Source organism: Vicugna pacos, chromosome 6, assembly GCF_048564905.1.
Source record: "Vicugna pacos chromosome 6, VicPac4, whole genome shotgun sequence".
Classification (NCBI taxonomy): Eukaryota; Metazoa; Chordata; class Mammalia; order Artiodactyla; family Camelidae; genus Vicugna; species Vicugna pacos.
The window spans coordinates 56,237,064-56,262,677 of record NC_132992.1 but is presented as its reverse complement, the minus strand read 5'-3'; the positions used below and the strand labels follow the sequence as shown (position 1 = coordinate 56,262,677).

At 39.1% G+C, this 25,614-nt stretch overlaps 1 protein-coding gene and 1 long non-coding RNA gene across 2 annotated transcripts in view; one reads left to right on the top strand and one right to left on the bottom strand.

Moving 5' to 3' along the window:
* GCH1 (GTP cyclohydrolase 1) overlaps positions 1 to 25,614 on the top strand; it is a 47,423-nt gene that overhangs the window by 14,157 nt on the left and 7,652 nt on the right. The window contains exon 2 of the mRNA XM_072963067.1: positions 13,176 to 13,285. Coding sequence (XP_072819168.1) covers positions 13,176 to 13,285 — 110 coding nt within the window. The remainder of the gene's footprint in view (positions 1 to 13,175; positions 13,286 to 25,614) is intronic.
* The window catches only part of LOC140696929 (uncharacterized), a 50,116-nt gene continuing 47,581 nt past the window's right edge, over positions 23,080 to 25,614 (bottom strand). The window contains exon 4 of the long non-coding RNA XR_012073617.1: positions 23,080 to 23,266. This is a non-coding gene — a long non-coding RNA (uncharacterized lncRNA). The remainder of the gene's footprint in view (positions 23,267 to 25,614) is intronic.

The window sequence follows — 25,614 nt, the reverse complement described above, 5'->3', positions numbered from 1 at the left end:
TTCTTTTGTTTTAATATCCATCTCTTTCTTTCTATCCCGTTTCCACCACAATAAATTGAGCCTTTTTGAGGGTGGCCCTTTACAAGAGAAGTAGTTTATAAGAGGGAGACAAGTCTTTCTGCTGCATATTTAGTGTGTTAGAAATGATCGCTGATATAATTCTAAGGGTCTATTTGGTGTTTCTTAAACTATCTTAGTGTGTTAACAAAGATTTATCCTAGTATAATGGGAAGAACAACTAGGCTGGACTAGTCACAGCATCCACACTAACTCGTTTATGACCCTACACAAGTCATTTTCAAGACTATTGTGGATCTGGTCTGCAGGGAGAGGCAGTTGGACTAGAGTTGAATTGTCACGCCAAGGTCTCTGTGGTCTGGGCACCCTTGTCAGTGTTGTCTCATTGCTCACTAGTGACTTCCAGCAGCTGACAGATGCGGTCCTAGCAAGGACCTCAGGTTTCTTTTATTGCTAGAGGTGCTGTTTTCCTTTGAAATATTCAAGCTACACAGATAGTTTCTATGGTAACAGGTCTCTTATTTTTCTTGTGACGAAGATTTTTGAAAAGGTTCTTCATCGGTATGTTCTTTAGGGTCAGTGGTCCTCTAACCTGTAGCCCCTTTGATTGGACGAAGCCTTTATTTAAAGCTTTCCCCTCAGGAATATTGTAGATACTTCTCCAAGAAGAATAAGCAGTTGCTAGTCATATTAGCATTTGAGGTTTTGTCTATTAATTAAGCTTCGTATCAATTAGAAGAGGAATTTTGTAGAACAGTTAATACCAAGAAAACTGATATTCTGTTAGGATCATGACATTTTATTTCAGTTTTACTTTTTATTATGTGAAATTTTCAAACACAAAAGTAGACAACATTGTATAAGGGACAGCTGTATACTTACTACCTAGATTTAAAATTAGCATTTTGCCATACTGTCATGGTCTATTATTTCACTGAGAGCAAATCAGAGACCGGTATTTAGAGGTGAAATGTCACCCTAGAAAGTGTTTTTTCTTCTTGACCATTTATACTATCCTTTGTAAATTAACTGTTAATCCCTTCATATCATTAAATACCTAGTCTACATTTAACTTTCCCCAGTTGTCCCAAATGTCTTTTACTCATGATTTGTTCAAACTAGGACCCACTCAATATCCATACATTTGCCTTTTATTGTTGTTTTAATCTACTGAGTTCCTCTTACCGCCCCCGCCCCTTTATCAGATTGTCAACTGTCCTGTCCTTTGAGATTTTTGTGATTGTTACCTTCTTATGATTTAACTTGTTTCTCGATCCCTCATATTCCTGGAAACTGGAAGTAGGTCTAAAGCCTTGATTAAATTCAGGGGAAACATTTTTAGCAGGAATGTTGTTTTCTTCATGTGATATCACAACCAGGAGACACACAATATTTGGATCTTTTTGTTTGTTTTTAATTGAAGTATAGTTGATTTATAATGTGTTAATTTCTGGTGTACAACATAGTGATGCAGTTATACATATATATTTTTTCCTTTTCATATTCTTTTTCTTATAGGCCATTACAAGGTATTGAATATAGAGTCCTGTGCTATACAGTAGGTCCTTGTTGTTTATCTGTCAATATTTGGATCTTGAAGATTTTAAGACTCTAGTCGGTTTGAAAGCAATTCTTTACTGGCTTCCTAGAATAAACTTCCATACAGAAGTTCCTTTTTTTTTTTTTTTAAAAAAGGCTTTTTATTAGTTTGAAGATTTAGTGGGATTCTCCTTTCCCCTGAAACTGTTCCAGTTTGATTTTAAAAAGTAAAGGTCAAAGTAGCAATAAATTACTGAATTTTCCTGCATATAAGTCAAATAAATAGTTGGTAGAACAGTATTCTGTGACCGATGTGCACCACCTTTGGGCTCCAGTAGCCTGTGCATATGAGGCCACTCTTTCTAGCTGCTCTTCTGGGCTGGAGTTAGCTGGATCCTTTCCTCTCCTCCAGCCTCCATGTTTATAACTAATTTTATTTTTCTTAAAAAAAAAATCAGGTTTGCTGTCTTTGTTTCTTTTCCTGTCATTGACTTTAGGCCCAGTCACCCCATGGCTGCAGCAAGTCTTGATTTGGGTTTCCATCCCCTGGGCTTGACAGGTGCAGACATCTGGTGGCTGGTGATCAGCCTCTCATCTGGAAGTCCCAGGATGGGTCAGAATCCAGCTCTCACACTAACAGTTGGCCCTTCTTCAGTAGGCACCTTGTGCTTCCAAATAGAGTATCATTTCCTCATCTGTCAAATGGGAATGAAAACTTTTGACCAGTGCAGAATGTGGCTTGAAAGAAGCCATGAACTAAATGAAAATTTTAACTTGAAAAATGCTCTAAAACAGAAGAGAATCTGCTTTCTGCCCAGTGCATGACCCACTCAGGCAGTGCACTATTCCTTTCTTTGTTTCCCACCTCTGTGTTTCATCTCACATGGTACCTCCCTTCCTCTGGAAAACCTCTCCTCCTTTCGTCCTATCTATCCTTAGGGTTTGGCTCAAATCTTTGTCTTCAGTTTAGCTGTATTTCTTCTCCCAGCTCATAATTTTCCCTTTATGCCTCCCCCCACCACCTGTTGCTTTTGTAGTCTAGCTATAGTCATTCTCCAAATATTTTTATACACAGCCTTCTTATTTCCTCAGACGTTAAGGTTCTTGAGGTCACAGTTTGATATATTTGTGTCCAGCTTGGAAACCAGTACAAGATTTCCTATGAAAACTCGATCATGTTATCCTTGAAACTGATTTCTAGTGTGTTGGCTATAGGGCCCAAATGGTTTTAAATGGCTGATTTTTCTGGGATATGGATACAGCTTTCTTGTGTGAGGTCCTCTTTCCTCTACTTTTCGCTGGACCACATGGTCCTTTCTGCTCTGCAGTTGGCCCCAGCTGCTTTCCCTTGTCTCTCCTTATGGCCCATTCCACCCGCAACATCAGCCTCTGTTTCCAAGCCTCCTTTCCCAGCTGATGTGAAGAGCTCACAGTGTTCCTCAGGAGCTGTCACCCTCTGAGTTGGTGACTGTAGTGAGGGTTTATGGTGAGGAATTATATTGCCTACCGTTCAGCCTTGCTGAACAGCAAATTAGAGCCAGTAGTGGGTCATTTTCAACCTCATCCTCTCTCATTCCTCAAAAGCGTATGCTCCCAGCTTGACTGGTTATCAGAATGACTTGAGTTTTTAAAAGACATAATCCTGGGATCCCCTCGACACCCAGTGAATTAGACTTTGTCAGGGTGGCTTGGGAAGCTGTTATTTTCCAAGGCTCCCTATGATTGGCCATATTTGGGAGCCACTGTTCTAAAAGATGATCCCTTGTCCCTTAATCATTTGTCACAAATGATGGAGACCTGCACACCCTGCTGGTACTTATTTGTTGGATAAGATTACAAATGGTTCCATAACATCTGTCAGTATGAAATCTCACAGCGCCAAGAAAAAGTAGGATGATAAGGGATGAGCCTATTAAAGGCTTTTGAAGCAAATGGATAGTTTATCAGATTAGTGTGTTCTTTCTTTAGAATTGCTGTGAACCAGACCTTGTTACCACCATCTGTTTTGTAAATTCCATTTTCAGTTTAACAGCTGGATTGTGAAAGATATACAAAATTATCCAATTAAGAAACTAAATTTGACAAGTGTGTATTTTTTTAATGGCTCCTTGAATACACTGTTTCTTTCCTTAAATAGCCTTGTAACTAGCCTTGAAACTGAGAGTTCTTTGGCTTGGATAACTTTTGAGAGTTAATAGTGTATATGATTGGCAGCTTTCAGTTTTATCCATGAATCTGAATAGTTTAAAAGAAGTACTTTACTGTATCACAGTACAGAAAGCTACTAGTCATTGGTATGCATGTCCCAAAAGCTGACCAGTTGGGTGGGAGGGTAGTTCTGTGGTATTTGGCATTGATTTCCAGCACCCCCAGAGCTGTGTAAGGCAGGAACTGGGAGTCATGTTGAATTCCTTTTTCAAAACCATTCTCTTACCTGTGAGGACCCTGCAGTCCAGGTCACAGTCTGCACAAAGCTCAAAAGAGAACTCAAGTCTCTGGACTCTTTTAATTCATTCCTTCTATTTTACCATTCTGCTTCTTGAACTACTGTGTGCTTGGTTCTGTAAGATCCAGTTAAGTAATTGTGTCTCAGTAGAGAGACTATATGTGCTTCCATTCTCTCATTTCAGTATTTTAATATCTTATAAATAAAATATAACATTACTGTTGTATTAGGAAAAAGGTCTTAGTTAACTTCATATATGAAACTTGTCTTCACATGAAAAGATGCTCAATATTGGTAATTAGAGAAATGCAGATCAAAACTACAATGAGGTATCACCTCACAGCAGTCAGAACGGCCCTCATTAAAAAGTCTACAAATAAGAAATGCTGGGGAGGGTATAGAGAAAAAGGAACCCTCCTACACTGTTTGTAGGAATGTAAATTGGTGTAGCCGCTGTGGAAGTTCCTTAAAAAACTACAATTAGAGCTACCATATGATCCAACATTCCCATTCCTGGGTATATATCCAGAGAAACTCTATAATTTGAAAAACATATGCACCCCAGTGTTCATATCAGCACTATTTACAATGGCCAAAACATGGAAGCAACCTGAATGTCCTTTGACAGATGAATGGATAAAGAAGCTGTGGTGTATATATAAACACATACAATGGAATATTACTCAGCCATAAAAAGGAATGAAATAATGCCATTTGCAGCAACATGTGTGGATCTAGAGATTATCATGTTAAGTGAAGTAAATTAGACAGAGAAAGACAAATATCATATCGTATCTCTTATATGTGGATTCTAAAAGAATAATACAAATGAACTTATTTACAAAACAGAAATAGACTCACAAATATAGAAAACAAACTTATAGTTACCAAGGGGAAAGCAGGGGGCAGGGATAAATTAGGAGTTTGGGATTAACATATACCCACTATAACATATACCTGCTATATATAGAGTAGATAAACAACAAGGACCTACTGTATAGTACAGGGGACTATACTCAGTATCTTGTAATAATCTATAATGGAGAAGAATCTGAAAAAGGGTGTGTGTATATATAATACATATATAATATATATATGACTGAGTTGCTTTACTGTACACCTGAAACTAGCACAACATTGTGAATGAGCTATACTTCAATTTAAAAAATGGTTAAAAAAATTAAAAAAAAAGAAACGTCTCTCACCAACAGATGTCATATTTATGGCAAGTTGAGAGGATGGGAACAGCTCACTGCCACTGTATTTGCTGAATGAAATATGCATATCAATACTATTTGGAAGGCAGCCAGCACATTTATTTCAGTAGCCTTGGCTATGTATTTTTTCCAGCTTTATTGAGATATAATTGACATGCAACACTATATAAATTTAAGGTGTGCAATGCGTTGATTTGATAACACTTGTATCTTACTATATGATTAATGCCGTATGTTAGCTAATATCTCTATCGCATCATATAATTACCATTTCTTTCTTGTGATGAAAACTTTCAAGATCTACTCTCTTGACAGAGTTCAAATATGTAATACAATATTGCTAATTATAATTTAAAAAGCAATTATAATAAAAACAAGCAGTTCATCTTCTAACTGGAAGTCTGTACTCTTTGAGCACCTCTCCCCATCTCTTACCCTCCCAGTCCCTCTCTGCTTCTACAAGTTCAGCTTTTTTAGATGCTACATATAAGTGAGATCATGCAATTTGTCTTTGTCTGACTTATTTCACTTAGCATAATGCCCTCAAGGTCCATGCGTGTTGGCTTAGCTGTATTTTAATTGCTTAGAAGCAACATGGGAATTTGTCTCTGCCAAGGACTGAAGGAAGGAAAATTTCCAAAATAACCAAACTTTTACTTTCTTTGCAATGCATGGGATCTTTTCAGCTGAGTAACTTGGTGTTTATGAAATAAGTTCATGGAGCATATCAAAGCTGTGCAGCAGCTCTGCCTACTCCAGCAGATGGTAGAATGGGTGTCTAAAGTCATCTTAGTTTCTATTATATATAAAATAAACAATAAGAACCTACTGTGTAGCACAGGGAACTATACTCAGTTTCTTTTAATAAGCTGTAATGAAAAAGGATCTGAAAATATATGTATGTATATGTATAATTGAGTCGCTTTTCCACCTGAAACTAACATTGAAAATCAACTGCACTTCAATAAAAAAATAAAATAAAAAGTCATCTTAGTTTCTGCCATTATGTCAGTCTGTGGAATGTTTGAGTTCATGCTTATTTTGGCCATTTTACAATTGTTGGCTCTGTCTTTGTTAAGTGCAAAAAGCTGTGTGTTGGAAGTACTAACAAGAGATGTATTACCACAATGGAAGTGAAAGCAGAGATAGTGATTTTCTTCCCTCTTTTCATTTGCTTTAACATTACTCTTTACTATGGGACAAATTTTTCAAACAGGAAATAGAATGCCAGAAGTTTCAATGTCACACTCAGGGCAGAAGATTTTGTTTAATTGCACTGTGTGATTTAGGGAGATTTCTGAAGGAGTTTGCAGCACTGCATGAAGCAGGCTATGTCTTTCCTGTGTAATCCTCCTCTAGCCCCAGTCCTTCTGTGTAAAGGTAACCTCAGTTGCTTGCTTTTTTTTTTTTTCAGGAAGAAACAAAACACCAGCATGTATAAGAACACCTCAATTTAAAAAATCTTTTTTTAATTAATGAAATGTCTCAGATATCCAAGAAAAAGTATAAAGAACTAGTTAAGCCAACATTCATTCAATTTTAACAAACCTTAATATTTTTCTACAATTGTTTTAAAAATACAGATAAAGCTCATAGTTACCCTCTTCTGATCCTGTTACCCTCCTTCTACAGAGTTAACCACTGTCTTGAATTTGATTTCTTACTCTCATGATGATTTTTATTCATTTTATGTGTATGTCCACAAACAGCAGGTAGTATGTTTCTACTTCATTTAAATGGATCATATTGTCATCGATGAAAAAACTAATCAATAGTCAATCTAAGAAAGAAATGGACATTTTTATTTGAGCCAACCTGAGAAGTATAACCCCAGAGATAGTCTCTCAGATAACTCTGAGAACTGTTCCAAAGAGGTAAGAGGGGAGACCATTATGTATGTGCTTTTAATGAAAGGATATATGCAATCAGGCACACATCCTGGTAGAAGGTTACTGCTATTCACAAGGAAGGGATATCTCAGTCAATGGTTTTAGTGCTTTTCTATGTATGGGAAGATGTAAGAAACTGGGTTTACAGAATTTTCTCTTGAAAATGTCTAACTGAGGGCCAGTTCTGCCAGTTTTCTTAGGGCACAGAGGGCCTCATCCTGATCTTCACCCTGTGAATTCCTTTCAGGGTGTACTGTAAGTCAGCGATTGCAGTGGATAGTCACTTGATTCTTGCAGAACTGGATGGTAGGCAACATTACTTATTTTACAATCCCATCCCTTTCAATCTTAATTTAGACCAAGGTTTGGGAGGCATTTCATGACTGATTTGTCCCATGGTGCTAGGAATGCTCATTACCAGGTTAAGCAAGGACTTCATTGATAGGCCACTCAATGTGCTGTTACTGGACTAGGTCCTGTTAACAGTAGTCAAGTTTCTGAACTGTATTACTACTCTGTTGTGGTCCAGGAAATGGTTCCCTCCTGTTGCTTCTTCCCAAATCTAGACTTATACCATTGCAGTTATTCTTACAGGATGATATATTTGGCCAATTGTTTCAAGTTGCCTAATCATCATTAATTTTATCTGAGGCTCAGGCACACATTTGGTAATTCAGGAAACAAAATCCTGTAAAATAGGCAGAATACAAGTAATACAGCCGTGTAACATAAGGTTGTAAGTATTCAGGCTAAGAACTTCCATTAGGTGCCCAGTATCTCCCCAGGTCATCTGACCAGTCTGTTCTGCACCAGTCGCTATCTTTAAGGGAAATGATATGTTGGCATTTTACATAATGTTCACCAAAGATATCTGCTCGTACAGGGTGAGTGGTGCATCATCGTGACACCTTACAGGGTTGAGAAAGGCATGTTATCTTCCTAAGGAGTTACAAGGCTGGCATTAGAAGATCTCTTTAGCTGAGCAGGATTTCTGCCATTGGGAAGGTCTGGTTAATGTGTAATGCAGAGGCACAATACCCACTTGAGAGAAGGGAGGAGGCCCAAATGGACAGAGAAAAATTTATGTTCAAACTTTTTTTTTCTTTTCTTTTTTTTTTGATTTCTTTTTTTTTAAACATTTTTTATTGATTTATAATCATTTTACAATGTTGTGTCAAATTCCAGTGTTCAGCACAATTTTTCAGTCATTCATGGACATCTACACACTCATTGTCACATTTTTTTCTCTGTGATTTATCATAACATTTTGTGTCTATTTCCCTGTGCTATACAGTGTAATCTTGTTTATCTATTCTACAATTTTGAAATCCCAGTCTATCCCTTCCCACCCTCTGCCCCCCTGAGTTTAAACTTTTCTTATCTGGCCTTAAAATATGAATTTTTCTTTCATCACTGTACATATCTTCTGCTTCTGATACTTGCTTTTTTCATTGGATATTGTTCTGGGAAATTATAAATGTAGCTCAGACACACTCACTTTCACTGCTGGGTCCTATTTTATTGCATGACTATCTAAATGGTGTAATTGTTCTTCTGATGCACATTTAAACTACTAATATTTGGTATTACTGATAATGCTGCAGTTAAGAATTCTTATGTTTCCTTTGCCACGTGAGTTTCTTTGGAGTCTCTTCTATTTTAAGAAAGTAAATCAGAGTGAAGACTGACATATTAATTGGATAAAATGGAAGATCTCTGTTTAACTCTGTGTGCATGGCATAGAGGGTACTGTGTGGAAACCCCAAAGCTTAAGCTATAACACTTGCCTCAAGGTTGGGAGGAATTACTACATGTAGCAGTGGTACCAGAAGGTGCAGTGAAGTAAGTATTGTATGCTAGTCAGGGCAGCTCTGATGTTAGAAGATTTGGGACGGTGATTCAGATCTTTCTCCATTAAATCAGGTGGGCTTATCTTAATTAACCCCTTGAGTTGATTTAATTCCAGCCAAGAGCAAAAAGATTTAATGCCTTTTTTAGGTCTCACTCTCTGCCTCTTGTTCTCTCTTAATTCTAAAACCAGTAGGCAGACCCCAGTTCTCTTTCCTGTCCCTTAGGATAGACACATGTTCAGTGTTCCAGGTCTTCTTCCATTATCTTTTAATGCTGTCCTCCAGAAAGATGCTTCAGTTGTGCAATTCTGACTTCCTCAGAGATCTCTAATTTTTGGTGCTGATCACAAGACATCCAGCATAGTGCTAATTACTATTATCACTCTTGCAAAAGAAACTTCATTAGATACAATTTTCCTTTTGTAGGGAACCTCTCCTAGGAGTTTCCTTTTACCACTCCTGCTCCAACCTTTTACCTGAGCAAAAACAGGTCTGTGTTCCTATGATGTGTGAGTAGGAGCATTTTGAACATATAAAGATTTTATGTAGCAGCACAGAATGGAATATCTCAGAACAGAGGCTCTCAAAGTGTGGTTCCCAGACCAGGAGCATTAGTGGCTTCTGGGATCTTGTTAGAAACGCAAATTCTCATTTTCACCCAGGCTCTCTAAATCAGAGGCTGTGCGGATGGGGTCCAGTGATTTGTGTCTTTAACAAGCCCATTGGAGGAGTCAACTCCTGCCTCAGAGGGTGTTTAAACAGGTACTTCGGGTCATATTGCAGGCCTGCCTTACTGCACTTTCCAGAAGGGACAAAATACTTGAGGGATGGCTTCTTAGCAGGGTTATTTGTTGTCACTGCTTAATCATTAATGACACGAGAAAGGTATACTTTTATATTTCTCGTGTGTGGCATTGTTATAGATAGGCCTTTAACTTTTGGAGGCGGCTTTGGTTTCCTTTGGTTATGACCAACAGTAGGAAATAGAACGCCATAAATCCTTGTTTCCAGGGTTACCTCCTTGCTGCTGATAACAGGCAGGAAATTAAAACAATCTGTGATAGTGTTTTGTTCTTATTAGCCACAGATGGTAGCTTTCAGATATGTTGGAGCAAAACATAAATAAATATAACAAGGAGACTTCATTATTGAAGAAAAATGGTTTAGCTGCGTCAAGCTTATAGTCTGGGTCCATTTTAATGAAATGGGATATAGGCAATGTATCAGTGTGCCATTACCACACGAAACTCCATGACATATGGAGGTCACTCGCTTTTTTCTTTGGTTGAGTTTTGAATATGTAAAACATTCGCATGATTTCCAAGTCTGAATTATATAACACATTTTATTCAAAGATGTCTCACTTCCATCCATATCCTTTCTTGTTCTCTTAGTCCTTTATGGGTAATCATTTTTACGTGCTTTTTGACTTATTCTTCTAGTGATTCCTTTTGAAGATATTGTATATGTACACTGATATCTCCTCCTTTTGACTTTGACACAAAAGGTTGTGTAATACACCAATTTAAAATGTTTTAAGGTTATCTCTATTAAAGTGTAACTTAAATTCAATAAAATTCACAAACTGTACATGTTGAATTTTGACAAATTCATACAGTTTGCGTAGCCACCAGTACAGCAAAGGTCTAGACTATTTCCATCATCCAAAAAAGTTTCTTCATATCTTTTTGCAGCCAATTCTCTCTCCTACCTCTCTGATCTCTGGTAGACCATCTGTCTGCTTTCTATCACTATGCATGATTTTCCTAGAATCTCACGTAGTTTTTTTTTGTGTGTGTATGTGACTTCTTTCACTTAGTATAATTCTTCAGAGACTGAACCATGTTAGTATAAGTATCAGTATTTATTCCATCTTGCTTGAGTAAGTGCTCCACTGCTTGTACATTCCAGTTGATGGACACTGTTACATATTTTTTAAACTTTTTAAGTTTTGAAATAGTTTTAGACTTGCAGAATAACGACAAAGGTAGTAGAGGATTTCTGTATACTCTCTATGCAGCTTCCTCACTTGGCTATGGTGCAATCATCAGTACTTAAGAGATTAATGTTGGTCAGTACTGTTAACTCAAGGCTTTATTTGGACTTTAGTTTTCCCACTGTATTTAGTTGTCATGTTTCAGTCTCTTCTCCTGTAATAGTTCCTCAGTCATTCCATGTCTTTAAAAAATAGTACTTGTTTAGGTATCTTGTAGAATATCCCTCACTTTGTTTTGTGGTTAGACTGCACTTACAGATTTGGGGGAAGAATACCACAGAGGTGATGTGCCCTTCTCCTAGTCTTATATTAGAAGTTACGTGATATCAATATGTCTTATTATTGGTAAGATTAGCTTTAATCACTTGGTTGAAGTAGTGTCTGCCAGGTTTCTCCATAGTAAAGTTACTACTTTTCTTTTTCTGTAGTCTGTCTCTTAGAAGCAGATTATTGCTTTTTAAATTCTGATGTACATCAATGTGCATGGGACACAGATTAGCAACTCTCCTAATTATAGTAATAGTAATGATTTCATTTACTGCTTACTCTACCTGCATATTTCTAAACACAGGTGGATTACCTCATTTAATCCTCAGGATACCACTGTGTAGTAAGCACTTTTTTCATGCCCTTTTCACCGCTGAAATGACTGAGGCACAGAGTACCTGGCCCAAGGTACAATAGTTAGTGATGGAGCCAGATGCTAACATAAGCCTCACTTGAGGGCCAGCATTTAATACATGCCTTATGGTTGTTGTCAGAGCATAGAGTGGAGATGCTCTCATTCTTTGTCAGAGAAAACAAATGAATGCTTCCTGTATTTGACAATTCTTTTTTGTTCTTTAAGAAATAATTTTTCGTTTGTTTTTGCTTTTAGGAAGATTCTTTGTGTGACTAAAGACTTTAGTAAGTTATGTTCTTATAGAACTCCAGGATACTTGGGGGAGCACTAAGGATCTATTTTTGGACTTCTTTCAGAAATACAACTGAAGGTTAGGGCAGAGTATTCAGAATAGAAAACTGCTTTTGGAAAAGGAGCATTTACTTAAAGAAAAGCTCTGAGCTTTCTCTCTGGATTTTTTCAGCCTCTTTTAACAGGGGCGTCGTGTTTACCTGTATGTCTAAATCCCAGACGTTCATTTTTGTTTACCACACTGCTGACTTCTCTACTACACAGTCAGATGTGTCTCTGAGTAGCCTGACTCAGGAGATGATAACTGTGGTTAAATGATGACTCAGTATCTGTGAGCATCTATTCTGGTAGCAGCAGAGTGAGCCACCGAAGGGCAGGCTGTGTGGGTAGACGTTTGCACATCTTCCTGTGACTCACTCAGCAGCCTTCCATTCTGAGAGGAAACAGCAGTAGGTGGCTACAAAAGTGTATTCATCTCCTCCCTTCCCTGTCTCACCATGCTTTGTAGATGGGGTATCCCCAAATCCTTGAAATCACACAGCGAGGTGACTTGAATGTATCTAGCCTGCCAAGTTCGGGTATCAGTGCAGTTTTTAAAAATAGTTTGTTTCTCAATGTCTATTATATGTCTGTCTGTATATGACAGAGTCCACAGGTTAAACAAGACACTTCATCACCCAAAGCCAGTCTGGTCAGGCACACACATAAAAGCTGTAGTATTTATTTCACAGGGAGGGAGGAAGGCAACTGTTTAGAATAAGGCTAATGCTTACATATAATAACTAGAAAAATTTGCAAGAGTCGCAAAATTACTTGGGAGATTGGTAACAGAGGTCAAGTTTATGGGCATCTGGATCTAGCTTCAGAAGTCAGAGAGCCAAGGCTTCGTTTTTTTCTCGGATATGTTTTTCTGCATAGCTGTTATAGAGAAAATGTTAGGTACAAGCAAATGTAAGGAAGAAAGTGAAAGCTGATCCATTTCTAGCACCAGAAATACCTACTCTTTTGTTTTGCATAATTTATCTCCTTTCCTCTCTCCTCCTATGCTGTGACTACATTAGTAATCCTGCAGTTTTAAAATGTAATATTGTATCATAAGGATTTTTTCCATCATTTGAAGAAAAAGACTCTGTTCATTTGGTGGGAGAAAAATAGTTTTAATTTGCATGCCATTAATATTTCATTTAGGATTAACATCCTTATGTTGACTGTCAATTTATATATGTACCTACAGAGAGTGTTAGCTTTTCTATTCTTTATCTTTCTAAAAAATTGGAAATGTTACTAAAGCAAGCCTCTAATTTCAGATGTCCTAAACGACGCTATATTTGATGAAGATCATGATGAGATGGTGATTGTGAAGGACATAGATATGTTTTCCATGTGTGAACATCATCTAGTTCCCTTTGTTGGAAAGGTAAGTTTTTCTCTGTTGTTTCCTAACAGTGTTTAAAAAGCACAATGAAAGTTTTAAAGTTAGAATAATTACATGGTAAATTGTCACCTGCTAATTTCTAATATCCCAGATATTTAGATTGACACAGTAATGTTTAACTTACTCTTTATCAGCTCGACTAATTATCTAATGGCTGGAAATTAACAAAACAGAAACAAAGTTTGGAAGGCCCTCAGGGCAAGTATTTCATAGTAAATACCATGTTAATAGGTTAAAATAACGAGATTAAAGACCATCTTTTTTTTCTAGGTAGCTGCTGAAGGCTCTGAAAAACTTTGCCCTTTAATTTGACTAAATAATGTTTGATCCAAGATATACCTTTGTGTAATATGATAGCAGTAGTGATTGTAGAATTTTTTGAGGCAAAGGTTATAGTATTAGTGGGTTTGTTTCCAACCCTTTCTGTTTTAGGAAGAATGAGCTAGACAATGTTATCCAGCTTTTTGTAGTTAAACATCCCTCTGAGCACACGTGGGTTATCAAGAGTTGTCCTCTTCTCTTCCCTCCTGCCGTATCCTAATTTTATTTTATTTTGACTTTTTATTAATAATTTTCAAATGGAAGACTTACAAGAAGTAGTGGTACAAATAACTGTATACTCATTACCTAAATTTAATGTAACATTGCCTTCAATTTTATTAAAAGTATTCTGTTTTTTCATTTTTTACAAGTAGTACAGACAAAAAAATGCACAAATCATAAGGGTGTTCCTTACTGCCTCATAGATAAGAACCAGAACATTATTAATATCCTGGAAGCCCACCTTGTGTCCCTTGTTAATCCCTAACCATCTTGTCCCCACAGGTAACCAGTGTATGGATTTCTAACATTATAGATTAGTTTAGTGTGTTTTTCGACATATATATATATATATATATATACATACACACACACACACACATAGAAAAAGTTGACAGCATATACACTTTCATATTTGGCTCCTTTTGTTCATTGATGTTATTGCGTATCACTAGTTTATTTTCATTGCTGTATATAATTCCATTGTACAAACACACCACAATTTATTGTTCTGGTCTTGATAGATATTTGTGTTGGATCGTCTCTCTGTTTGGAATTTTGGTGGCGGTTGGTGGTTTTTTTTGTTTGTTTTGTTTTTGGCTACTACAAACAATAGTGCACAGATGCATGCATTTTTAAAAATTTTGTTTATTTTTACTTTTTCATTGAAGTATGGTTGATATACAATATTATGTTAGTTTCAGGTGTACAGAAAAGTGATTCAATAATCTGAAAAATATGTATTTTCAGATTATTTTCCATTATAGGTTATTATAAGATATTGAATATAGTTCCCTGTATTATAAATATTAGTTGCTTATCTATGTTATGTCTGTTAGTTGGTAGCTTTAATTCCATACTTCTAATTTATCCCTCCTCACCTCTGCTTTCCCCTTTGGTAACCATAAGTTTGTTTTCTATGTCTGAGAGTCTCTTTCTGTTTTGTAGATAGATTCATTTGTATTATTTTTTTAGATTCCACATATAACTGGTATTATATAGTATCTCTCTTTATGACTTACTGCACTTAGTATAATATTCTCTACGTCTATTTACATTGCTGCAAATGGCAGTATTTCATTCATTTTTATGGCTAGATAATATTCTATTGTGTATATATGTATATATATACTCACACACACACACCCCACATCTTCTTAAATGGGCACTTGGGTTGTTTCCACATGTGGTTATTGTAACTAGTGCTGCTATGAACATTGAAGTGCATGTATGTTTTTGAATTAGAGTTTTCATCTTTTCCAGATATATGCCCAGGAGTGGGATTGCTAGATCATATGGTAGCTCTATTTTCAGTTTTTAAAGGAATCTCCATACTGTTCTCCATAATTTACATTTCTACCAACAGTGTAGGGGAGGGTTCCTTATTCTCTACACATTCCCCAGCATTTCTTATTTGTAGACTTTTGAATGATGGCCATTCTGACTGATGTAAGGTGATACCTGATTGTAGTTTTGATTTACATTTCTCTAGTAATTAGTAATATGGAGCATCTTTTCCTGTACCTGTTGGCCATCTGTGTGTCTTCTTTGGAGAATATGTTTCGGTCTTCTGCACATTTTTTGATTGGGTTGTTTGTTTGATATTGAGTTTTATGAGCTCTTTGTATATTTTGGATATTAACCCTTTGTTGGTTGCATTATTTGTAGATTTTTTTTTCCCCATTCTGTAGGTTGTCTTTTTGTTTTGTCGATGACTTCCTTTGCTGTGCAAAAGCTTTTAAGTTTGGGTAGATCCCATTTGTTTATTTTTGCTTTTATTTCTTTTGCCTAGGGAGACTGATCGAAGAAAATATTGCTGTGATTTATGTCTAAGAATATTTTGCCTCTATTCTCTTCTAGGAGTTTTATGGTGTTATGTCTTATATTTAGGTCTTTAAACCATTTTGAATTTATTTTTGTTTATGGTGTGAGGAAGTGTTGTAATTTCACTGATTTACAAGTAGCTATTCAGCTTTCCCAATACCACTCGAAGAGACTGTAGTGTCACAAATATCAATTAAGTCCAACTGGTCTGTTGTGTCATTTTGGACCTCTGTTGCCTGATTTTCTGTCTGGAAGATCTATCTACTGATGTCAATGAAGTGTTAAAGTCCCCGACCATTACTGTATTCATGTCAGATTCTCCCTTTATGTCTGTTAGTGTTTGTTTCATCTATTTAGGTGACCCTGTATTGGGTGTGTATATGTTAACAAGTATAATCTCTTCTTATGTTGATCCCTTTATCATTATATAATGTCCTTGTCTTTCTTTATGGACTTTCTTTTAAAGTATATTTTGTCTGATAGGAGTATTGCTATCCCTGCTTTGTCATTTTCATTTGCATGAAACTACCTTACTCCATCCTCTCCCTTTCAATCTGTCTTTCCCCTGAAGTGAGTCTTTTGTAAGCAAGATATTGTAGGTTCTTGTTTAATCCAGTCTGCCACTCTCTTTTGATTGGCACTTTTAGTCCATTGACATTTAATTTTTTTAAATAGATTTTATTCTCTTAGAGAAGTTTCAGGTTCACAACAGAATTGAGCAGAAAATAGAGTCGGCACATAGCCCTCTCCATCCACACATATATACTCCCCTACCCTCAACATCCCTCATCAGTGTGGCATATTTGGTACAATCGATGAACCAACATAGACACATTATTATCAACCAAAGTCCATAGTTTACATTAGAGTTTACTCTTGATGTTGTTGTACATTATGGGTTTTGACAAATGCATAATGACAAGTAAGCCACCACTATAGTATCATACAGAATAATTTTATTGCCCTAAAAATCCCTTTTACTCCATCTATTCATTCCTACCTCCCTCCCACCCTCTCCCCAAACCCCTGGAAACCACAATTTTTTTGTTGTTTCTATTGCTGTGCCTTTTCCAGAATGCGCTGACACTGAATTATTGATAGGTATGTACTTAATGCCATTTTATGTCTTGTTTTCCAGTTGATTTTGTAGTTCTTCTTTGTTCATTTTTCCTTTATGGCTTTCTTTTGTATTATGCTTGAGTTCCTTTTTTGTTTTTGTGAATCTATTATATGTTTTTGGCTTATGGTTAACCTGGTTTTCAAGTATATTAACCCATAACTGTATCTATTTGCTTTAAACTGATAGCCATGTAAATTCAAATATATTCTAAAAGATCTACATTTTTATACTCCCTCTCCCATTTTGTGATTTTGATGTTCTATTTTATATCTTCATGTTTATCCTTTTGCTGTTAATTGTAGTTATCACTTTTACAAAATGATTTTTTAAATCTATGTACTGACTTATGCAAGTGAACGTCAATCCTTTTATATATTTGCATTTCCTATTGTGATTTTACCTTTTCTATAGATTCTTGCTTCTTTTCTATTTAGAGAAGACCTTACAATATTTCTTTTAGGGAAGATTAGTATTGCAGAGTTCTTTTAGTTTTTGCTTGTCTGAGAAATTCTCCTTTTCTAAATAATCTTACTGGCTAGAGGATCCTTGCAGGTTTTTCCTTTTCAGGTCTTTGAATATATTATGCTACTCCTTTCTGGCCTGTGAAGTCTTTAACTTTTGCCATTTTAAATTATGATATGTCTTGGTGTGGGTCTCTTGAAGTTCATCTTGTTGGGACTCTCTCTGCTTCCTGTACCTGGATATGTTTCCTTCCTCAGGCTTGATAAGTTTTCAGTTATCACTTTTTCAAATACATTTTTGATCTCTCTTTCTCTTTCTGGAACCCCTATTTAGGCATAGGTTGGCGCACTTTATATTAGCCCATAGAACTCAGATGTTGCTTTTATTTTTTCTCATGTCTTTCTTGCTGCTATTCTGCTTGGATGATTTCCATTATTTTGTTCTTCTGTGTTATTTAATCTCCTCTTCATTGCTTCTAGATTGTTCTTATAGTTTCTAGTTTGTTACAGTGATCTGCATTTCTAGTGATAATATTTCTTAATTTCTTTACCATTTTTATTATCTTCTTTTTGAACTCGGTCTATTAGACTGGTGAGGTCTGTTTCATTGTTCTTTCAGGGGATTTCTCTTGTTTGTTTCTTTTCTTTTTTCTTTTTCTTTTTTGCAGCTAAATGGGCTTCAGGAAGTCTGGGCCATGGGCATATGGTGACTGGAGGCATAGCCCAGAGCCCTTCTGCCATCTTGACCCCCATCCCAAACCCAACCCCATCCTGACTGTGGCGCTCCAATTCCATCCTTAACCCTAGCTTCAACCCCAAATTCAGCCCATTCCAATCCTCAAATTCAACCCCATCTTAATTTCCAAACGTAACCTAACCATCTGATTCCCAAACCCCAACTCTAAATTAAATCCTACCCCCAATCCAACTCACTCCCTAACACCAGCCCCTAATTTAACCCCATCCCTATCCTCCAACCTAACCCCATTCTTATTCCCAAACCCAACCTCAACCTGATCCCCAAAACACAAACCCATCCTTATCTGGACACTTAAGCCTATCATTTCCATGCCCACACAAGGTGGCATTTCCAATCCCAATTCCAGCCCCAGTCCCACACCCATTTCCTTCTTCATAATTCTCCCCCACCCCTATAATTCCTACCTCAGACTTACCCCCTCACCCCACCCCTGCCTATTTTTATCTTCATCCCACCTCCAGGTCCAAGTAGTCACTAGAGGGCTTAGAGTAGGGGAGGGACATGATTTGATAATAAAAATTCCTCTAGATACTGTGTAGAGAATGGACTGCAGGGGTTGGGGGTGGGGTGGGTAAGGCAGAGGCAGAGCTGGTTACTGTTGTGGGACACAACAGGGGCCGGTTGGTAGCACAGTTATGTCGTGCGTTGGCAAAAGAATTCAGAGACAAAGCATGAGAACAGAAAAGGGGCTCACTAGGGTATGCTGCCATAGACAACAGCAGGCCACACGGATGAGAGGTACCCGTGCACGCACTGAGAGCTGGCCGCTGGGGTCCTCCACAAGGTAGGGTCACCAGGGGCCTGACTGGCCCATGCACACATCACCAGTTGGCTGTAGGTGAGGCAGGAAGTCCAGGGTCCATGAAGGGTGGTGGGATCCACAACTTTGACATGGTGGGCTGAAGCAAGCCAGCCCTAGCCACTGTGAGAACAGGCACCACCTAGGCCATCAGCCTGCCAGGGTAAACATGCCCAGCAAATAATGTGCTCCATCCGCTGAGAGATCACAGGCAGACACCTGAGAGCCCAGAAATGGGAGTTCTGGACTCTGAAGGATGTCAGATGGCCCCACATTCCCCCCTGACAGATTGGCAGGGACAAAGATCTCACCTTCCATATCTACTTCCTGCTGAACAGGGGGCACTGCACTGTCCCTGCCTATTATGCCAGTCTGTCCAGAGTTATGGGGTCTCAACATCCCTGCAGCCTTAAAGATGGGAGTAGGAGACCCCAGCAGTGTCCAAGGGCTGCATCACCAGGATGTTGACTTGGTTCATGGCAGCAATCTTGGTATGTTTTCTTAAGTTCACAGATCTTGGACCTCAAAGAGAGACAGTCATTTTTATAAGAGAGGAATAAAACACAAAAGTGTATAGTAAGATAAACAGCTAGACCCAGTAGAAACAGAGAAGAAATTTGAGAATGTCTGAAAAGAAAGACCTTATCCCTTCAGGGATCTGAGAAAAGGCACTGGAGAACCAGGCGCCTGGTGAGTGACTTCTGTAAGCATTGACATACCTGACTCATTGGCATCAGGCCAATTGACGTCCCTCAAAGTCCAACCACCCCCATTCCCAGGCTCCCAGATGGCCTCCTGTGATCCCTCCCACAGACAAAGCACACTCTTCACTGGGTGAGCCTTCCCCAGCAAACCGATAGCCCCACGCAATGCCCAATCTCACAACAGCCCAGGCTGGCCTTCCCCAGCCCACCCTACCAGAGCCACAAATCCCACTGCCCCTTACAGACCCCCAAGCCTCCCACCTCATCTACAACCAATCAGACCTGTGCACAAGCTGATCAGGCAGCCTACGACCCCACCTTACAAAAGACCCCAACAACTGGCCCTCAGTGCCCACACAGGCACCTCCTATCCACGTGGCCCACCTCTGTCCACTGCACCACACCCCAACAAACTCCCTTTCCACTCCCACACTTCATCTCTGGCAAACTCCTCCATCAACCCACGTGTCACCATGTCACCTACCACCGCCGTTTTGTCCCACAACAACTGGGGATGTAAGTACAGCACTCAGCACATAACTGTGAATGGGCACCCTTGTGGGGGATGTTAAGAGCCCAGTGGTTTTGTAAGAGCTCTCCTTAATGGCCAAAGCAGATGTCACCATTAATGATCTTAGTGCTTTTCTAGATACGAGGTGATGCTAAAGTTTGGGTTCAAATTTGGTAACAGTAGCAAAGTCTCTGGACCACCTGTCTTACTAGTCTGTTATGGTCCAGGAAAATATTCCCTCTGTTGCTTCATATCTAGAGTTACACTACTATAATTACAAACCTCCTATAGAAACTATATTTCTGGTTAACAAGTTGCTACTTATTGCTCTGATTGAACTTGAGTAACTTTAAAAGAAAATTCATTATCTATGGCCAGGGTTAGAGCAGGTATTAATTGGCCAGGTGAGGGAATCCCACCTAATAATATTACTAAGGGCCTGAACAAAATTATTATCTCTTTTCTCTAGAATGAAGTTCCTAAGGGCCTACCGATTAGATCCTTAGAGTGGAGAAATCCAGCACGGTCATGCAGAAGTACTGGATATAGGTAGTTGACCATAAACCTAACAATTGGATTAGCTTTAACTCTGAACAAGATTGTTAAATATATTTAGGTTACTGAGCTTTAGAAGCAAACCTAGAGTGTTCTTGTAATAATTTAATTAAACTTTGTAATAATCCCCAGGGGCAGGACAGCTTCTCGTTGGCTGTGCCTTGCCCCCTTTCTCAAAATTTGCATTTTAAAAAGATGGTGAGATAAGGGTTCTCTGAGAAGACCTAGTAGAACATTTGCATTTCAAGGCAAGTTCCTCCTAGAATGACTTTGTTCCCTTAGGATCAGAAAAAGGTTTTTTTTCTTTCCCTCTTACAAGATACTTACAAGTCTCTTAAGGTAAGTAGGGGAGGTTTTGGGAGTGGCAAAGGATTGATGGGTTTTGGATTATTTCTGGAGCTACACCTCTGGGCCTGGCACAGAAAGGCCATATACCTGGCTTGCCTTTTGTCTCTTTTCTTATCTCTTTTCTCCTAGGAATGTTTTTGTTTTCTCAGGGTCAGAATTTTGAAAAGGTGTCTAGTTTTGTCCTAAATGCATATGCAAAAAGAACCAGTTCTGGAATTTTCAAAGAGCTTCCCTTACGCAATTTTCTCTAAAGAATATCTTTATTTTCTTTGTACCATCTTTAGTACAAGTTCTAATCAGACACTCTCTTATAGAACCAGATCCAAGTTTTGAGAGAGGGCCATAAAGGCTTGGACATATGAGGCCTTGGACCATTTTCCCAGGTTGGGACAGAAAGAGTCAAGCTGGAAGATTATTTTATAGCTCAAAGTCCCATGAAGGGGCCAAGTCTCCTGATCTGGAAGTTGAAATTGGGGCCAGGCAACATTAAAGGAAAAGATAAGCTGCTTTTTCTTTAATGTCTGGGGATCAAACTTATCCCAGTGTTTTAAAATGCAACCCAAAGGTGAGCTCCAGGGAATAGAAGAAGCAAAGAGAAGGAAACCAGTGCAGACTCTATTCTGGGGCATCCCCCAGAAAGAGAAAGTCTAAACTTCTGGTGTCCTCCTACTTTGGGTGTCCCCCAGGAAAGAGAAGCCAACTGGTGCAGGGCCAAAACCAGCACAGGGGCTGAAAAGCCAGCACAAGGGGCCAAAAAGCAAAGAAAAAAGGTGGAGACTCACCCACTGGCGACTTCTACCTGGTGTGGTGATCCAAGGCAGGAGGCACGACCAATCTGGAGACGTGATCCACAAAAGGCGGCAGGAAGGCACAGAGAGGTGCACCACGTGGTTGGGCCCGAGAACCAAGGAGTGTCTCAAGGGCCAGAGTCAGAGGAAGGGATAGGGGAAGGGGAGATGGAGAGAAGGGTATTTAGAAATGGTAAGATACCTTTCCCATGTGCATTCACCTCTACAGGCCAGGGTTCATTTCCACCTGTCAGAGTTTCAGAGCCTGCTGAGAGAGCCCAGCCAGGGTTCCTCAATCCCTGGCAAGACTTCAGGGAATTTCCGAATGCCAGGGAACAGCAGAAAAGTATGAAAGAGGAAAGGAAAGCAAAAGAGGGAAGCCTGCCCTGACGATTCTGGCCTCCAGAATGGAGAATCCCATCAAGCCAGGGGGAGATCCTGGTAGAGGGGAGAGAGGAGAAAGAAGCCCAAAGGGCCACATGGGCCACCAAATGTTGTGGGACACAGTGGGGGCCAGTTGGTGGCACAGTGATGTGCACGTTGGTAAGAATTTACCAGAGATGAAGTATGAAAATAGAAAAGGAGTTTATTAGGGCACACTGCCATAGACAGCAGCAGGCCACAAAGACGAGAGGTGTCCGTGTGAGCCTCTCGTTCTTTTAACTTGGAGTAACTCCTCTGCTTTTTCATTTTACTTAACCGTTTCTATGAATTCTGTGAATTCTGGAGAAACAGTTTATCTACTGTGGTCTTAAAGGGGTGTCTTTATGTGGAAGCATCCCCGTGTGCATTGTGTGAGTCCAATATTTTTGGTGCAAGCACTGTTTTCGGTATGAATGCCAGCCAGGAAAGGAACCACTGGGTATTCCTCCCCAGGGGCTGTTGGCCAGAGACACGATTTCTTTGGCACCACCTATGCTGACAGTCTGTTGTGCAGCCAGACTCACCCCCCCTATGGTGCAGGCACTGACAGTGGCTCCAAGGTTTGGCCCAGATCACACCCCAAGCCCACCAGACTGTCCCCACGCAGCTAGATGGAGTCCTCTCCCAAGGCCTGTCTAAGATTGAGCCCCCAGGCCCTGCAGGTACTAGCAGCCTTGCCATTTAGACTGGGAAGTGTGGGGAGGCAGCAGCTGTCAGCAGACAGTGCTAGTCTCTCTGTCCTGATTGCTAGCAAGCTAGCACGTGCACACCCCTCCTGAGCAGAGTCCAGGCCCCTCCAGCCGCTGTGTCTGCCCCAGCAGCCCTCTCGGCTGGCAAGGCGGCTCCCCAGGGTGAGAGCCTTCCTGTGTAGACCATTCCTCCTTCACAGATTCTCTCCCCGGGGTGCTGGTCCCATCCCTGATACATTCTTTTTTATCCTACCTGGTACCATGGAGATTTTTCTTGCAGCTTCGGCTGTGTAAGAGATCTTCTGCCAGTTCCCAGGTGGTTTTCTGTGAGAATCAGTCCACATGTAGATGAATTTTTTGTTTGTGGTGGGGGAGGGGAGCTCCATGTCCTACTCCGCTATTTTGATCCTCCTCTTGCTTGCATTTCTATTAGGAATATACCTAGGAGTAGAATGGCAGGGATATAGGGTATACCTGTGTTCAACTTACCAAATACTGACCTTTAGTTTTCCAAATTGGTGTACAAGTTTATACTTCATATACTGAGTCCTAGTCACTTCACATCCTCACTAGCACTTCCCACTTCGTCTCCTTAAATTTAGTATTCTGATGTGTATGTATTGGTATCTCTCTTTAAACCCTTTACTACAGAACATAAGAATAGGTATAAAGTTTCATGCTCCCATCAACCAGCTCCAACAGTTATCAGTAAAGGATCAATCTTGTCCTTATATGTCCCCACTGGACTATTTTGAAGCAAATCCTAGATATATTTTTTCCTATAATTTCTTTCAGCATGTTTCTCTAAAAGATAAGGGATTTTTTTCTTTAAGAAACATTAACTCTGAAACGTAACTCAAAAAAGTTACAACATGACTCTTCATTAACACATATCTTTAAAGTATTATTTTCTTACATATCCACAGTAGCACTCAGACAAAATTAATAGTAATTCCTAAATAGCATCAAATATCTAACCCATATTCACATTTTGCACGCGTCTCAGCTTGTTGTTGGTTTGTTTAGACCAGAATCCCAGTAAGGGTTACACACTTACACTTGCATTGCATTTGGTTACTATGCCTCTTAAGCCTCTTACTCTAAAATAATCTCCTTTGGCAGCCCCACCTCCCCACAACCCCAATGACATTTTCTTGTTGAAGAAACTAGGCCAGTTCTATAGAGTGTCTCAACGTCTAGATTTGTTCCATTCAACCTCTGGATTTTTCTGTGAACTTGATTAGATCTAAAGCTTCCTAAGATTAAGGCTAAACAGACATGACAAGGTCGTTCATCAGGGTGCTGAAGACTCCATACTCCATCACATTGGGAGGCGCGCACGGTCTGGTAGCCCTGCAGTTAACAGTGCTGGGCCTGGGACAGCAGGGCTCAGGATTTCCAGGAATGAGGGAACCTTCGAGCTCATCACTACCTTTTATTCTGAGTGAGAAAGTTAGGCCCAGAAAGCTATGACTTGTCCAAGAGGATGGGGAGAGGTAGCGACTTGCCTGGGGCCACACCCAGGAGCTGGACCCTGTTCTCAGCCCCTCTCCACTGTATTCTCTTACCTTCTGCTATGATTACCTCTGTGTTTGTGTTCTGTGCTTTTAAACATATTGCTTGCTCAGTGATGACTGTTTGAAACGGCCATCTAAATGACAGGATCTTCAGGAAGACAAAAAGTAGCACAGGAAATAAATTATAGCTCTGCATGTAAGTATGTAAGTTTCGAGTTGTACAGAAGACCTTGGTTCTTTGGGAAAGTTTTAGCTCTAATTTTTCTTTAAAATACCCAGTGTTCAGCCGCTGCTTTACCTATCTCCCATGGTCACCAGGAAGGCGATGAGTTGGTATTCTCAGACTCCCAAAGCACAGCGCTTAATAGATGGAAAAAACTCACTAATTACTCCTAGATCAATTATTCAAGTAAATATTAGGCGAACAAATGCAACAAATGCTAGCAAACCATGATGTAAATGAGTCATTTTTATGTTAGGTAAGTTCACTGCCTATGAATGACCATTTATTAGCCTTTTTGGAGAACTGATGTCTTCTCATGCTTAATACTTGGCTGAAAGACATATAATATTTACATATTAGATGTTAGTCAGTGCTTTTTAAGATTATAGAAATCGCTTTGGCTTATAGTAGGTCCTGCAGGAATTTAGGTCTTAGGATTCAGGCTCTTGCTGAGTCAGTTTGTAGACGTGTCTTTTTTCTCCTGTCAAGAAGATATGTTCTCCAGCAGCTTAGAAATGGGGCCATCAAGCACCACAGAAGGCGTAGAGACCCTTTTCTGTGCAACAGGGTCTGCAACAGGGTGGGATTTTTTAAGACCACTGTGATGTGTGGAATGACACTATTTATAATTACAGTTTCAGACATTTAAAGGCTTTCTCGGCTACATTTTAATGTTGCTATGGATAATTTGCACTTTCCTGAGAATGCTTCCCCTCAACAGAGGAAAGACTATGAGTTGTATTGTGTTTAACTTCCCTAGGAAGTGTTATACTTCACATTTGTCATTTTATTTTACTTTTTGGTGGAGGGAAGTAATTAGGTTTACTTATTTACTATTTTTAGAGGAGGTACTAGGGATTGAACCCCGGACCTCATGCATGCTAAGCATGCACTCTACCACTTGAGCTCCCCCGCCATTTGTCATTTTGTTAATAGTCATTCTTACACATTTTCCTTTTACTGCATTTATGTAACTTTAAAACTGCTTATATATGTGCTTCATTTTCTAAGTCTTAAGACTTCTACATATTTTAAAGATATATTTATTG